The sequence below is a fragment of the Scomber scombrus genome, chromosome 4 (assembly GCF_963691925.1).
Source record: "Scomber scombrus chromosome 4, fScoSco1.1, whole genome shotgun sequence".
NCBI lineage: Eukaryota > Metazoa > Chordata > Actinopteri > Scombriformes > Scombridae > Scomber > Scomber scombrus.
Window position 1 is genome coordinate 5685602 of NC_084973.1, and position 15240 is coordinate 5700841.

The following is a 15240-nucleotide window of genomic DNA, read 5'->3' on the forward strand; positions in this document are numbered from 1 at the left end:
CAGGGTGGAGGAGGACAACGTCACTGTGACTGTCACTGTCTTTCCTCCAGTGGAGTGTTGAGCTGGCAGAAGGGCACTCAGTCACTCAGTCTAACAGCCAGTCAGTGGGTGAGACTGACAGGTAAGTCCTACTTGGCACAGAGTGGAGCCTTTCTGTCTGGGTGCAGAAGGAAATACGCACTAAAGCTGTCACATCCTGTAAATGTCTACACAAACACAAGCTAAAGCTGAGGATGACACTCACTCTGCTTCTTCCATCAACTGAGGGCTTCACACACACACACACACGCATGCACTCACGCACACGCACGCACACGCACACACACGCAAGAAGAAGTTCTGAGTATAGGTTATTGATCAGGACATAAAACAACCATACTGATACACATTGTACAGTAAAGTAAAGTAAAGTAAAGTGTAGGGTATTGAAGTGTAGTGTAGTATAAGGTAATATAGGGTATCATAGTGTAGAAGAGTATAGTATAGTATAGAGTAGTATAGAATAGTGTAGTATATTATAGTGCAGTGCAGTATAGTATAGTATGGTATAGTACAGTATAGTATGGTATAGTATAATATAGTATAGTATAATATAGTATAGTATAGTATAATATAGTATGGTATGGTATAGTATGGTACGTTATAGTATAGTATAATATAGTATAGTATGGTACGGTATAGTATAGTATAGTATGGTACGGTATAGTAACTGTATAGTACGGTATAGTATAGTATAGTATAGTATAATACAGTATGGTATGGTATAGTACGGTACAGTTTAGTATAGTATAGTATAATATAGTATGGTATAGTATAGTAGGGTATAGTATAGTATAATATAGTATGGTATAGTATAGTACAGTATAGTATGGTATGGTATAGTATGGTACAGTTTAGTATAGTATAGTATAATATAGTATGGTATAGTATAGTAGGTTATAGTATAGTATAATATAGTATGGTATAGTATAGTACAGTATAGTATAGTATGGTATGGTATAGTATGGTACAGTTTAGTATAGTATAATATAGTATGGTATAGTATAGTAGGTTATAGTATAGTATAATATAGTATGGTATAGTATAGTACAGTATAGTATAGTATAATATAGTATGGTATAGTATAGTACAGTATAGTATAGTATAGTATAATATAGTATGGTATAGTATAGTACAGTATAGTATAGTATAGTATGGTACAGCATAGTATAGTATAATATAGTATGGTATGGTATAGTATAGTATAGTATGGTACGGTATAGTATAGTATGGTATAGTATGGTAAAGTATAGTATAGTATGGTATAGTATGGTACAGTACAGTATAGTATGGTATAGTATAGTATATAGTATAGTATGGTACAGTATAGTGTAGTATAGTATAGTATGGTATAGTATAGTATGGTACAGTATAGTATAGTATAGTATAGTATGGTATAGTATAGTATGGTACAGTATAGTATAGTATAGTATAGTATAGTATGGTACAGTATAGTATAGTACTGTATAGTTATTTCACAAGAGGATGTTTAACAATGAACAAAATAACTATGTGAAATGCAGTGTTCATAGTGATGAGCCAACAGAGAATTCTTACATATCTTACAGTTCTATTCAGTTTTTAGCCTCTTTCAGTTTGTCTTACTTTATTTTTTCAATGCAGCTACATATTTCTTTCTTGGGAGTTGAAGGAGAGCAAACCAGCGCTAAAATGTGACTGAATACTGGACTCAAACACAGATGGCGCTAAATGAATGAATATGTTGCTCTGAGTCTGCTGGATGTGTAAACTGGGAACAGCTTGCTAACATGATAATATGTCAGATGTTGTGTTTTAGCATATTCTGCCTGTTTTCAGCTCATTCAGCTGCCTCCAAATGGCCAAAAAACAATAAAATGCTACTTTAATGGAACTGAGCCATACTCTTACAGATAGAAACTTATTTCTCCACAAAACCTTTTTTCACTTAATAAAAGAATACTTAATTCTGACAACAACACACATCCTGCATCTACTGGTTCAGTAACACTTCCAAAAAGTATTGACAGCAGGACAGGAAAGCAGCGACTCATAAGTATCATTAGTGTTGGACAGTAACTGTGACACACACTGCTGACACACACTGAGTGACACCAGCGTTGCACCCACTGGGAGTCTCTGTAGTCATGCTTTGATAAAATGGTAAAATACATGACTCATATGTAGAGGGAAATACACATTAGATATTTAGCAAATAGTTCATATTGTCTTCCTATGTGTATCCTAATAATATATTAGTAACTCTAATAAAAAATTCCAGGGTGCTAAGGTAAAAAAATATACCACACAGTCATCATGGGTGAGTACTGCAGCCTATGCACTATGAAAACTATGGAGCCCCTAAGGGGACAAACAACACATATATAACTATATGTTGAGTAGGGCCCCACCCATACTGGATTTTTGAGACCGATGCCAATACTGATATTAAGGAGTAAAAACATTTTGATATCGATATATATTGGTCGATAACACCTCCATTACATATTTTTGTCACAAGCGTTTGAAAACCATATTTGAGGAATCATTGCCTGAAAATGTGAGTTCATGTACAGTAACACACATTTTTTCATAATGATAGGGAACTAATTGTATTTCCTTTCTTTTTAATGCACACAATGTAGGTGTTTCTTATTGTTTTTGCCCACATCCCCTTAGGGGCTTCATAGAAAACAGTAGAAACTGTAGAAAATTGTTTAACTCTGATGATATCTTCAGGCTTATCTCAGCTTGACTTTGGTAAAGTCAGTAAAGGTTGCATATCTTTAAGGAATTTGACAACTTGTCTCCAGTGATCAACGTCATTATTTTCACTCCCTAAAGATACTCATGTGCGAAAATATCACAAAATATGGTGTGAGGGCAGCAGTGTAAAATACAAAACAAAAGAAACTGTGAAAATACATAATTGTTCATCAAGGGTGGAGATAATCGTTCATTAATCGTAATCGAGGTTAAAAGTTCAATTAATCGTGATTTAGATTTTTGCCATAATCGCTCAGCCCTACATATAAGATATAACTTTAAGATATACACCTTCCTGGAGCGGTTGTTGAGTCATTATCAACCTTCACCAGTAGCAAGCTGTCTTGACAGTGCTGACCTTTGAGAGAACTGAGAGCGTACTGGTCTAAAATTAAGGACTCTACTGTAGCTTAATAGCTGTGATGCATCATCCACTTTTATTTAAAGTGCACTTTGAATATATAGAGGTTAACATTGTTATTTTGAAACTCTAGATTAAATTGACAATTTAAAAACTCCCTATGTATCATATACTGACCCTGCATCATTTAATTCAATAATTAATCATATCTAAATCAATTAACCATCAGCTCGCTATTTAAACCATTACCACTTCATACAATCTATGAGCTAATAACACTAATACTACTGCGCTGGAGCCTTTCAAATAGAATAATCACTGGTATATTGTTTTATAATGTGGGGTTTAATGATCATCGCAGGGCTTAAAAATGCTGTCTTGTTAAAAAGAGGCCACCACCAACCTTTAATGGACTGAACAGAGTGAGCAGCGTGCCTCCTTTTGACCACACAGCGGCCATGGGAGTTCTCCACCAGCTGGCGGAGGCAGGGGCCGCAGTGTGAGCTGCCCGGCTGACAGAAGTGTCGTCCTAAGCGGGCACAGTCTAAAGTTCGAGGGCACAAATGAGATCCTGTGGAGAAAGACACAACAGACAAAATACACTGGTCAGATCTATTTTTCATTTTTCATTTAATGCAACAGTCAAAAAGAAAAGCAAGAAAAAAAGAATGAATCTGACAAACAAAAAACTACTGAAATTAATTATTCAGTTTTCTGCAGTTAATTTGATAACAATTTATTAATAATGCTTATTTCCTATCAGCAAATAAATATATTTCCTAACTATTTCTTTGAAAGGAAAAGTAACCTGATGTCACATGTAGAGCCCAACCAATATATAGGTCAGTTGATATTGTCAGCAGATATTGACCTATCTTAAATATATTGGTATTGGTGAATATGTTGTCCGATATGTGCCAATATTTTTTTGAATTTTGAAGTTGCATAGACAGCATTTTATGTATATTTCACCCTTCTCTTAATTCAAGTTTAGTTTTTCACACTGTAAGATATTGAATGTACATTTTGCATTTGGGGGTAAAGAAAAACAGAGGTGTTTGTTATGTTACACGAGTGATATATATGTCACTGGGTTGGATCAGGCAGGGTTATGGAATCTGATATTCACTGATTACTGTCATGTTGAACTGGAAAAAAAAGCACAGACTACTCACAGACAGCATTTTTATTTCATTTCTTTTTCTGCTCTCTAAATTCATTATTATGGAGCAGAGTGCATGTCAAATGTTTGCTGCTGTCATAAGAACTGAATTACCTACAGTGAAGATTAGATAGGTATCATCCCCACATCAGGATGACGTACATGTTTTTATTCTGAGAAGTCTTACAACCATTTCTCTACTAAGTCGACACTGGAAATGTAATTCTCAAAGGACTCACGAGTCAAAGCAACCATTTCAAAACTGAGTAAAAGCTGTTTGTCTGAAGGCCGGACATGATAGCCCAGTGTTATTTCAAGGCTTCTCAAGGAAAATGCGTGCTTTGGAAAATAGTCTCTGTAACTTGAGAAAAGATGAGAGCGGGCAGCCTGACCTCGTCTGGGCTGCCTCTGTGATTTTGTTTTGCTGCGGCAGGAGACCACAGCAGCCTGTCTGGTGTGATATATGACGGTGTAAGAACGAGAACGGACGTTCTTGGAGGGTTTGTGGGTGCAGGTACTGACGACAGAATAAACCCACTTCAAAGGGATAACAGTGTAGAAGGACACAGTCAAGGCTCAAGCTAAAACTAGGCTGTATAGTCTGGAACATCATGTGTTTCTGCTTCCTAAGGCCATCCAGCACTACAACATTAAAAGTGAAAGCAGTAAAGAGAAAGTCTCTTTGTCATTGTGGACTAAATCTGGGGAATTGTCCAAAAATATCTGGCATGCAGCTTCTTTAAATTCAGTTTGAGGAAATGTGCCTATTGGCTTTCTTTTTGAGTGACACGAGATGATTGATATCTCAAATGTGTGTGTTCAGTACAGACTTAGGATGTGGTCAGCCCAGGTTAGCATAAAGACTAAAAGTACATGCTGTGTATCAAAGCACATACTGCTGTTAGTAGGCTACACTTCTGTTAGCACACTGTGAACACTCTGTATTTATTTGTGCGGTGCGCAAATTTGGACAGGTACGTGTTTTCTCAAGTCAAACATGCGCAGTTACCAGAAATGACAATTAGCTAATTAGCAAGCTAGCGTTAGTAAGCTAGCATTAGCATTTGTGTTACTGCTAAATTAACCCAATAAAGCTACTGATGGTTTATATGTGAGTATCCGGCTGTTAAATCACGACGTCACGCATGACGAAAATTCTATTTCCGGGTCCAATCCCCAGAGCGGCTCCGTTTGTGCAGTATGCCACAGTGTTGTGTCCCGTGTTGTCTCAACAGATCTGAATCAAAAAACGACATCAAGTTGTCGTTTTTGCAAATTCCTGATTCTCAACGCGTATCTGCACTTTAAAAAATCCATCCTCAAACTGCTGTCAATCTATCTATCTGTTCTTACTTTAGCTGAGTGGCTAGCCGCTTATACTATTACGGCTGTGAGCAACCATATAATTTGTGAGTGGTCTTGAATGAATCAGGGCAATCTAAGCTTTCTAACAATGTATGGCATTAATATATATGTTTAAGGGTTGGTGTTTAAAACATTCAGAAGAACTTTCGCTACCTCACAACTTCCGACCTGTCCCGTTGGCAGAACAGCGTGTTTTAAACGGTTAAACCTGAAGAGTATGGTCCTTTTATATACAGTCTATGGTATGGTCTAGACCTACTCTATATGTTAAGTGCCTTGAGATGACTTTGTTGTGATTTGGCGCTATATAAATAAAGATTGATTGATTGATTGATTGAACGTGCAAACTAACCGCTAACTCACCTCAACTTTGTACACTTTCTTTTTCATTGATGCCTGGACAGTGCCCTTAATTAAACCATCAGGAAGAACAGTTACACCCTGTACTCTATTGGAATTATACGAATTCAGTCCCTTTTTCACTCTCACAGACATGTCACTACAATAAGAGGTGATCGTAAAAAGGTTCACGGGTTCCGCCATTGTTGTTGATTACTAATCGATGCCTTTGGACCCGGAAATAGAATTTTCGTCATGCGTGACGTCAGACTTAACAGCCGGATAAACACATAAACTTTACAGTATAGCTTAACTACATGTATAATCCACTTGAATAAAGCTAGGAAATATTGTTTGATTCAATTCTGTTTTTATAACATGGCCTGCTAGCCATGAGGGTACCACACTATTCTAATAGTATGGAAACACAATTTGGGGGTCCATTAAACTCACAATAGTCTGGGGCCCATTGGAAAGAATGTTTGTTAAGGGACGCTAAAACAGATTGAATAAAAAATATCAATCATTATATAATGGACAATGGGATTTTAAATGAGGTTCTCTTACATAAATCACTTTAAGATACATAATATATATTTATGAAAAGAGTTATATTATATACAAATAAAATTCACTACATGATTACATTCAAGCAGACATCAAAAGGCAAAAAAGAAATACAAAAAAACAATATAATCTTATTATCCACTAAAATATCATTGTAAGGTGAAAAAATGGGGTTAGTTTGGGTTTATCTGCCATTACACCCCTGCAGGAGGGTCACCAGAGAATCACAGTATTGCTGAATGCGCTCCCCCTCAGAGAGTATCCATTGCACTTGTTTTGATGTAACACTGCATCCATTTATATCTCAGTACTTTTTTTTTGGTTAACAGAAGACATCTGAGCTCCACACCAGCGTGCAGAGAAAGAAGACAAATGTACTCGTCATCATGCAGTGCTCCCGATGCCACAGGGAAAATAATTAGGCCGAGCTATCAATATTAACCCCTTTAGCCTCCTCGTCAGTATTGCTCTCATCTCCCGCTACAGAAACCTAGACAATGGTTGCCATGACGACTGCCATGGCAACTGAGGAGGTGTGACATCATCAGGGGGGTGAGTCACCGTACGAATGCACAAGTCAAGGATGGAAGGTTTCTCTCAGCCTGCTGTGTCGAGTAGAAAAAGGCAGAGACAAACGCATGAAGAAAATAAAGAGGGTGGCTATGATTGTTCCTTTCAGTGAATAGACTGTCGATAATGATTAACAATGCTTAAGGCCAGAACACTAAAGAGCTGTGCATGACTGGAACTCTTCTTTGCTGAAAATTAGGACCCAAGCACAAAAGTGCCAGGAGTCAAAGAAGGAACCTTACTTTTAGTCTTTTGACCACTCAAAGCTCTTTTACACCACATGTCACATTCACCCATTCATACACATTCATACACTAATGACAGGAGCTACCACACAGGGTGCCAACCTGCTCATCAGGAGGGGGCTAATATTCAAACACATTCACACACTGTTGGTGCAGCATTTGGGGTTAACAAATTGGGGTATCTTGGTCAAGGACACATTGACATGTGAAGTGGAGGAGCCGGGAATCAAACTGCATTTGAAACTCTCCTAATTCTCCTAATTACTTTTAGTATTTTTGAGGTACAAGTGGTGCTCGAAAACATTGTACTTTAACAAGACCCGAAAAACCTTTGGCAGGTCACATTTAAAAGACCTTTGCAATGCTAAATTGTGAAGCTCTTGACTAATGTGTACATTTGCACGATTCACTGTGAAACAGGAAGTTGTTGTCCAATCTGCCCAATATTCCTCATGCTAGATACAAGTCCAGGCCTGAACACATCTACATAGAGTCACAGTCATAGCGCCACCCACTGATAAAAGTCAGCCATATGTGACCATCATCAACCGGTTAACATGAAATTTTCATGGTGTGGTTTACACATGACATACAGCAACATTACATATAATAAGTGGGTGTTCTCTAGCACCACATAGTGGACACAGGAAGTGACATTTAACTTCTTTGTGCAATGTCTGATAATAATGAAAAAAGTCAGGTGACCTCCACTAAATGTATTGCTGCATTAATGACTCACTTGTGTAGCACCGCCAACATCAAATACATGCAATTTCCAATACATTCTCTCTAGAATCGTGTAGTCTACACAGCAAATAAAATGTTATCCATTCACACAATTTCTGATAATCCTGAAAATTCAGACACATGCAAGGTCTTTATTGCTGTTTGCAGCTTTAATTTTTCACTTATTTTCAAATGAGCATTTCTTAAATGTTTCATGCTACACTTTACAACAGCAATGTAGATGTGTGTGTGTGTGTGTGTGTGTGTGTTGTCATGGTTCCTGCATGCACTATAATTAATGCCACAGCTGAAGCAGCTATCAAACTGTACCTGTACGTCATTCAGACACAGATAATGACCTGCCCAAGGAGGCTCCAACAGCAGAGGGTAATCTATGCAAAGCTTTACAATTGGATGATGGTGAGCAGAATGCACTGGGACAATATACTCCTCTGTTTCTCTCATCCACACTGTTAAACCACAGAGATACTGTGTGCATGAGATGAAGTCCCTGCACTACCATGACATTTGTCGATACTATGTGATATCCTGATTGTGACACTGAATTATCAGCAGTGATGTATCCACCCCAGTGACATGCATTGGTCTTATCCACCTTTGCCCTCTGAACCTCAGAGGATCTAACAAAAACTTTTTTTGGATAATTTTCTTTTTAATTGCAGCTGTTTCTTTCTTTATCCATTCACACCATTATTTACATCTCCAGTGGAAAAGGCTTGGTGCTGAGAGCCAGACACAGTATTGCTGCAGACAGAGTCACCAAGTATTGAGTGATGTTGAAGTATATTGTTTGTTTGGGTGTTTTCATGATATGTAATGAACAGTTTCACCAGCTTTATCCAGGGTCACAGTATCAAAGGCTTTTCTTTGGGCAAAAACTGAATTCTCACATTAACACCAAACATTCAATTATTTTTTAAAAGTGAGATTAAATATACTGTTCACCTACACACTAAAAACTCTTCACTGCATAACTGTCAATGGGCCAACATGAAGAAAACAGTCAGTTCTGTGTGCGCCTGTTGCACTTGGCAGACAAAGTGGAGTGTAACTGTCAACACTGTGAATACAGAACTGCACTGCTTTGAATACTCCCACATTTAAATCTTTAAATTTATAATCAGCCCTGCACAGTGCATTAGAGTGCATGTATTTTATCAGGCTTTTTGTTTTTCTGTCAGCAGCATCAGAGTTCAATGAGCACTAATGACATTCCCACTGTGTCGCATACACTTTCTTCGTAACTCAGTTTCCTAGCAACCTCGTCCTGTGTTTGATCAAAGAAGAGGAAGTGTGTTCATTCTCTCTTTTCCCTTTCACTTCATATCAAGGCTGCTTAGGAACTACTAAGGAACTAGTATAGGGTGTTAGCAGTGTCATATACTGTGTTTGGGCCTGCCAGCTCAGACGGGTACTTTCCCCTATAGGTCAGGATAAGTCGAGCAAAGAAAAAAAAAAAACTCCTAATAATAATCCTGCTTTCTATTTCTGGTTGATACACATCTTGGTGAAATGAAGTAGCTTCATCCTTTAGAGGCTTCAAGTCCAGGTTCATAGGAAGTCATCTTAAATTAGAATCAGACCCAGAAATAGAAATCTTATTGCGGCATCTGCCAGAACACTTTGATCAATGATTATTACAGGACCGTATCTGAGTCACTCATCTTTTTTAAATAACAGGTCACTGAGTGTGCATTGATGGTTATAATGAACTGTGTTTTAATGAGTGTTACAGTACGCTGCTGTCTACTAAACCTATTAGATGTGGAAGTATAACAGTTTGGCTGTCTTGCTGCTACCTCTAATATCTGCAGCTCCAGACAAATTGATCTGAGTCGGCTCAACATTCAACAGAACAGAAAATCATACTGACTACTGGGACTGGCTGTTATCATCTAGCAGCACTGACAGTCACTGGGATGGTCCCTAGGGTGCACAGATACAGAGGTGTCACAGTGTGGGTGGGTGCAATGCAATGTGCAAACTTGGCAAGCAAAGCCCTGATCACTATCATGTCTGCAGACACATGTGCAGCATTAAAGCACATAGCTAACAGCTGTGCATGGTAAATCTCATGCAAATGCAGTTTCAAAATGATTTCAAAAATTCAGTGCTGCAAGATTCCAGGAATTTAAGTGTGTGTGTGTGTGTGTGTGTGTGTGTGTGTGTGTGTGTGTGTGTGTGTGTGTGTGTGTGTGTGTGTGTGTGTGTGTGTGTGTGTGTGTTTTGCATATTGAAGACATACATAGCCAACACATTTGTTCCTCAAGCTTCAGTAAATTCAATTAGAATTTAAATAATGGGTACTATATGACAACGGTGCATGGGCTGCATTCGTTGTACATGCTTTACAACATATGCCAACGTTCATCCATCCACACACACATACATACACTGATGGCAGAGGCTACCATGCAAGGTGCCAACCCAGTGTTTCTAGTGCTCACTCCCTCATTCTAACACACACACACACACACACACACACACACACACACACACACACACACACACACACACACACACACACACACACACACACACACACACACACACACACACACACACACACACACACACACACACATAGGGGTAATTTGGGTTTCAGTATCTTGCCCAAGGACACTTAGACATACAGACTCGAGGAGATACATAAATTTACCCAATGGGGATGAATAAAGTATATCTATCTATCTATCTATCTATCTATCTATCTATCTATCTATCTATCTATCTATCTATCTATCTATCTATCTATCTATCTATCTATCTATCTATCTATCTATCTATCTATCTATCTAAATAATGGATGTCCAGCTCAGCCTAAGGTCTCAGCTTTAATTTGGGTTTACATCAGTATGTAAAGAACGGTACGGGAGATATAGCCTGTTAAACACACAGCACCCAAAGTTTTGGGGTTCAAAAGTAATTGTACACTTTGCTACTAAATGTTGGGCAGCTGTATATCATTTTAAGTTTAGTTAAGCACAAAAGAGCTCATAGATTCTTCCTGTTTTTCCTATAAATTAATTATTTTGTTGATAAAGTGAGTGTTGCCATCAGCAGAACTCCTGATGGACTGGTCACAATTGTCTTTTTTTCTCATTGCAAGGTATGGACATTCAATTTGCGATAATAATGCAACTCAAATGAAATTGCAGAAATTCTTGCAAAATTGCGAGCTTGACTTGAACTACTGAAATACAAATGTGCTTTCTCTGACTGTAATTACTTTTTCTGATTTATTTTCTTGACTGAAAGTAAAATCATGTAAAGGCATGAGGTAAACTAACAAGTGATGGTAATATATAAAGACTGATTGCATCATTCAAGGCAGCTGATTTTGGCTTATCTAGATGTGGCGAACATGAAACTTTAAGTGTGAGCCCATAGTCTCTAATAACAATATGTTGGCTGATGGTGTTGTTGGTTTGTGCTCCGTGTTGCCGTCAAAGATGTGAAACATTACTGTAGCATTGATTTGCCCCCGATTTACTTTTTGTACAGATTGTAGCTTACTCAATTTGTCTTGAGATTTTATGAAATAGTATTTAGGAGTGATGACGAGCACTTCTTATTGTTATCATGTTGTATGTTTACTTAAACCTTGACAGCTGCTTAGTCAAATGTTAGGGTAATAAACGGTTTTAGCTTTTTAGCTAACAGATCAGTACTGTTAAGTGCTAGCAATCAGCATAACTCAACTGGTTCCTTACTTACTAGCTAATGGTAAAGCTACCTAGTTCATTAACTTTTTGTAGTTTTAATTGACCTATATGTAAATGCTTACATTCAGCCAAATGCATCACGACTCATGGGACCACATTTCATCATTTAGCAGGACAACCATCAAAGCAACCAAAGAGCTTTTCAGGGTGGAGAGGTGGAATATCCTTAACTGGCCAAATCAATCGCCGGATCTCCATCTCATTGACTTTAAAATGGATTATAGTGCATTCATTCCGATGCTTTGTGGTGAAAATGTCAGCCTCATGGCTACGCTGAAGGAAAAGACAGAGGATGAGTTAGCTTCTTTCTCAGGGGACCATAAATGTCTGCACAAAAATCCACAGCAATCCATCCAATAGTTGTTGGGATATGTCAGTCTGGGCCAAAGTGGCAGACTGACCTACTGACATACCAACACTGCTAGTACGGCTAAAAAAACCCCCAAAAAAACAGTTCAACACAGTGAATGGGATACCCAGATTATATATATATATTTTCTTTTGCAATGCTGCCACAGTAATATTTAAAGAAGAACTCAGTGGGCTCTTGTGTCCCTGTGTTGTCCCTGCCAAACAGATAGCAGATGGACAGCTTGACACTCACAGCTATGCAGCTATGTTGTCTATGTTGAGAGCAGCGTGGGGTTTAGCGTCCGTCACAGGCTTATAGCTGGGCTCAAGGGGCGATAGAGGATCACTGCTAATAGATGAGACATGTGCACAAAGAGAGAGAGGTGTGATGATAATGCCGATCCACCTCCCAGGTGCAATGCTTAAGAAAATCCTGAGAGTTATCCAAGGGTCCAAGCATGACTGTGTAAAAGCTTCTGCTTTGAGAGTTAACTGAGAAGATTCATATCTATCTCATGTCTTTGTGTTTAGTATAGAGTTGGATTGAGGATGCTGTTAGCATAGCATAAGCAGTGAGATATGCTAGCCCAACAACGTCTCTGAAGCTCAACGATTTGTTTAATCTCTACATATGGAGTGGATGTCAATGGAGACCTTGATAAGAGCAGTCTCAGTGCTGTGGTGCTGTCCAAATCCTTACTGGAGGACATCAGTTTAGTCAACTTTAAGAAGTTGTTCAACTGTTTAATTTTACTTAAAAATTAGAGGTTTGGAGCACCAATGTAGCCAAGATGCTACAGCCCATGCTATATACCTGCAACGTCTTTGGTTTGAGTCTGGCAAGGGACCTTTGTTGCATGTCGTCCTGATTTTACACACACACAACACACAAATGGTGATATGAACCTATAGGTATTCATTAGTGAAGGGTCTAGATTGTTCTTTTGTAAGAGCAGCTTAATGACGGCAGTTTTCCGGGCCTGTGGGAGGTTACCTGAGAGACATGTTGAAAATCTATAGAAGATCTAAGGCCGTGCATTTTGAAATATTTTGAAAAAGCCTGTTGACAGAATATCAAGGCAGCAAGAGGAGGGTTTCAGATGTTGTAATTTCCTCCAGCTTTTTATGGTTGACCAGACTGGTTGACCAAAATTGTGTCATTGTATTTGAATTGATTTTAGGTGGACCCAGGGACAACATATATTCTGTACCTGATATGAAGACACTGACTGACTGATTGTCTATATTCTGAATTTTGTCAGTGAAGAAGGGGGCAAATTTATGCCTTACTGACACAGGAGGGTTTAAAAATAGCAAACAAGGCAGGTGCATTATTGTTTTTGGTGATGATGTCAGAGAAGAATGACTACCTTACAATTCTCAGTTCCATATTATAAATACGATGTCTCTCTTCCTAGATGTCATAATGAACCTGAAGATTAGTTTTTCACCAACTGAGTTCAGCATTTTTCCATTGAGATCTTTTCTTACCAGAGGCCACCTTCACCTTAGTGGGTGCAATGTCATCAATAACATGTGTCACTTTAGAACGGAAATTATGTACAAGCTCAATGACTGAGATGACAATGACATTCTGTGTGTTCCTCTGTTTGAACATTTTAGCACACATTTTGTGAGATAGCACTCTCAGTCCAGTCAGTCCATTGTTATCACAAACTCAACACAGTTATTTAGTCCTTCTGTCCTGGAGGTTGTCAGCATGGATGTTAAAATCACCAACAATAACTACACAGTCAAAGTCAATACAGATTATAGACAGCGGTTCAGCAAAGTAGAGGAATTGAGAAAGATGGTCCCTGGAAAGGTCGTGAGTGCCATTAGCCTTGTATCCTGGACAAAGATATCAGTTAGAGTTTGCAGTATTTAATACAGACAACTGGACATGCTGTGCTTTAATCAGGCTGGAGAGACAGATGATAATTCTGATGCCTGCGTAGAAGGGGGGAGGTGGTGGGGAGCGCCATAGTGGGCTGAGGACTTAAAGCCAGTATTGGCCAGTGAGGTGTTTAGGGGAGAGAATATGAGAGCACAGCAGGGGATACGTTTGGTCCCAGCAGTGACCAGCTCTTTCATTTGGTCAGTGGAGTCCAAGAGGAGTGAGGAGGTGACATGGATTGACTTTGAAGACAGTTGAAGAAATTGAATCCTCAAAAGGTGGTTATTGGTGAGGGAGGTGGAGAGTCCTCTTCCTCTTATAACTGTCATGTTTAAATCTTCAGGCAGGGGACGAGGCAACTCTTTGTCTGGTTTCTAAGGTGTTGCGTCTTCTTGTTTTGATTCTTCTTATCTCTTGTCCTTGGCAGACAGAACAGATGAGTGACGCAGGAAATAAAATAGCTTAGAAAATGAAATTACCTTAAGGCACAGTCCATCTTCCTTAAAACGACGTCTCCGGTCCCAGAAAAAGGTGAATACAGTGCACTTAATGGACGGTACATGCAGTTGAAAGCTGCTCAGTGCCAACTATCTGCTGGTGGTAGAGGGTCACTAATAAAACACATCAGCATTTAGAGAGCTGACTGTGTACAACACACCAATAAGGTCTCATTTCACTACTTCAGGCTGTTTCGCAACATCATTTGTTCTTATGTGCACCATGACGGTTTGCACAGTTAACACATAAGATGCTTAATGTGTTTAAATGTGCTTAAATTCACATGTTGAGTGAGACAGCATAGTCTTGAGCTAAAGCTAAAATCAATAAAAAGCCTCCTCCAATTGAGGTCAATGCTTCAAGCTTATAATCAATGTTCTCCACTGGACAAGACTTCTTTGGAACTGGAGTGATAACAGCTTTTTCACAGTGCAGGGATAGAGTGAGAACACTGAAGTTGATCAGTTCCTTCACTTTATGTAAGTCATGAGTAGCCTTTCCTTGGTTCCATATTGGTAATGGTTTTCATTTAATCCCTAAGTTTCTTAGAGTTCAAAGTTGTAAAATGCTGTTCAATAATGCCCTTCTGTTGTCTCTTGGCCTCCTTTTGCAGCTGATTAAGTACCTTT

At 38.6% G+C, this 15240-nt stretch overlaps 1 protein-coding gene across 1 annotated transcript in view; it reads right to left on the minus strand.

Moving 5' to 3' along the window:
- npdc1b (neural proliferation, differentiation and control, 1b) overlaps positions 1-15240 on the minus strand; it is a 30035-nt gene that overhangs the window by 8782 nt on the left and 6013 nt on the right. The window contains exon 2 of the mRNA XM_062417149.1: positions 3549-3716. Within this exon, the coding sequence (XP_062273133.1) occupies positions 3549-3716 (168 nt within the window). The remainder of the gene's footprint in view (positions 1-3548; positions 3717-15240) is intronic.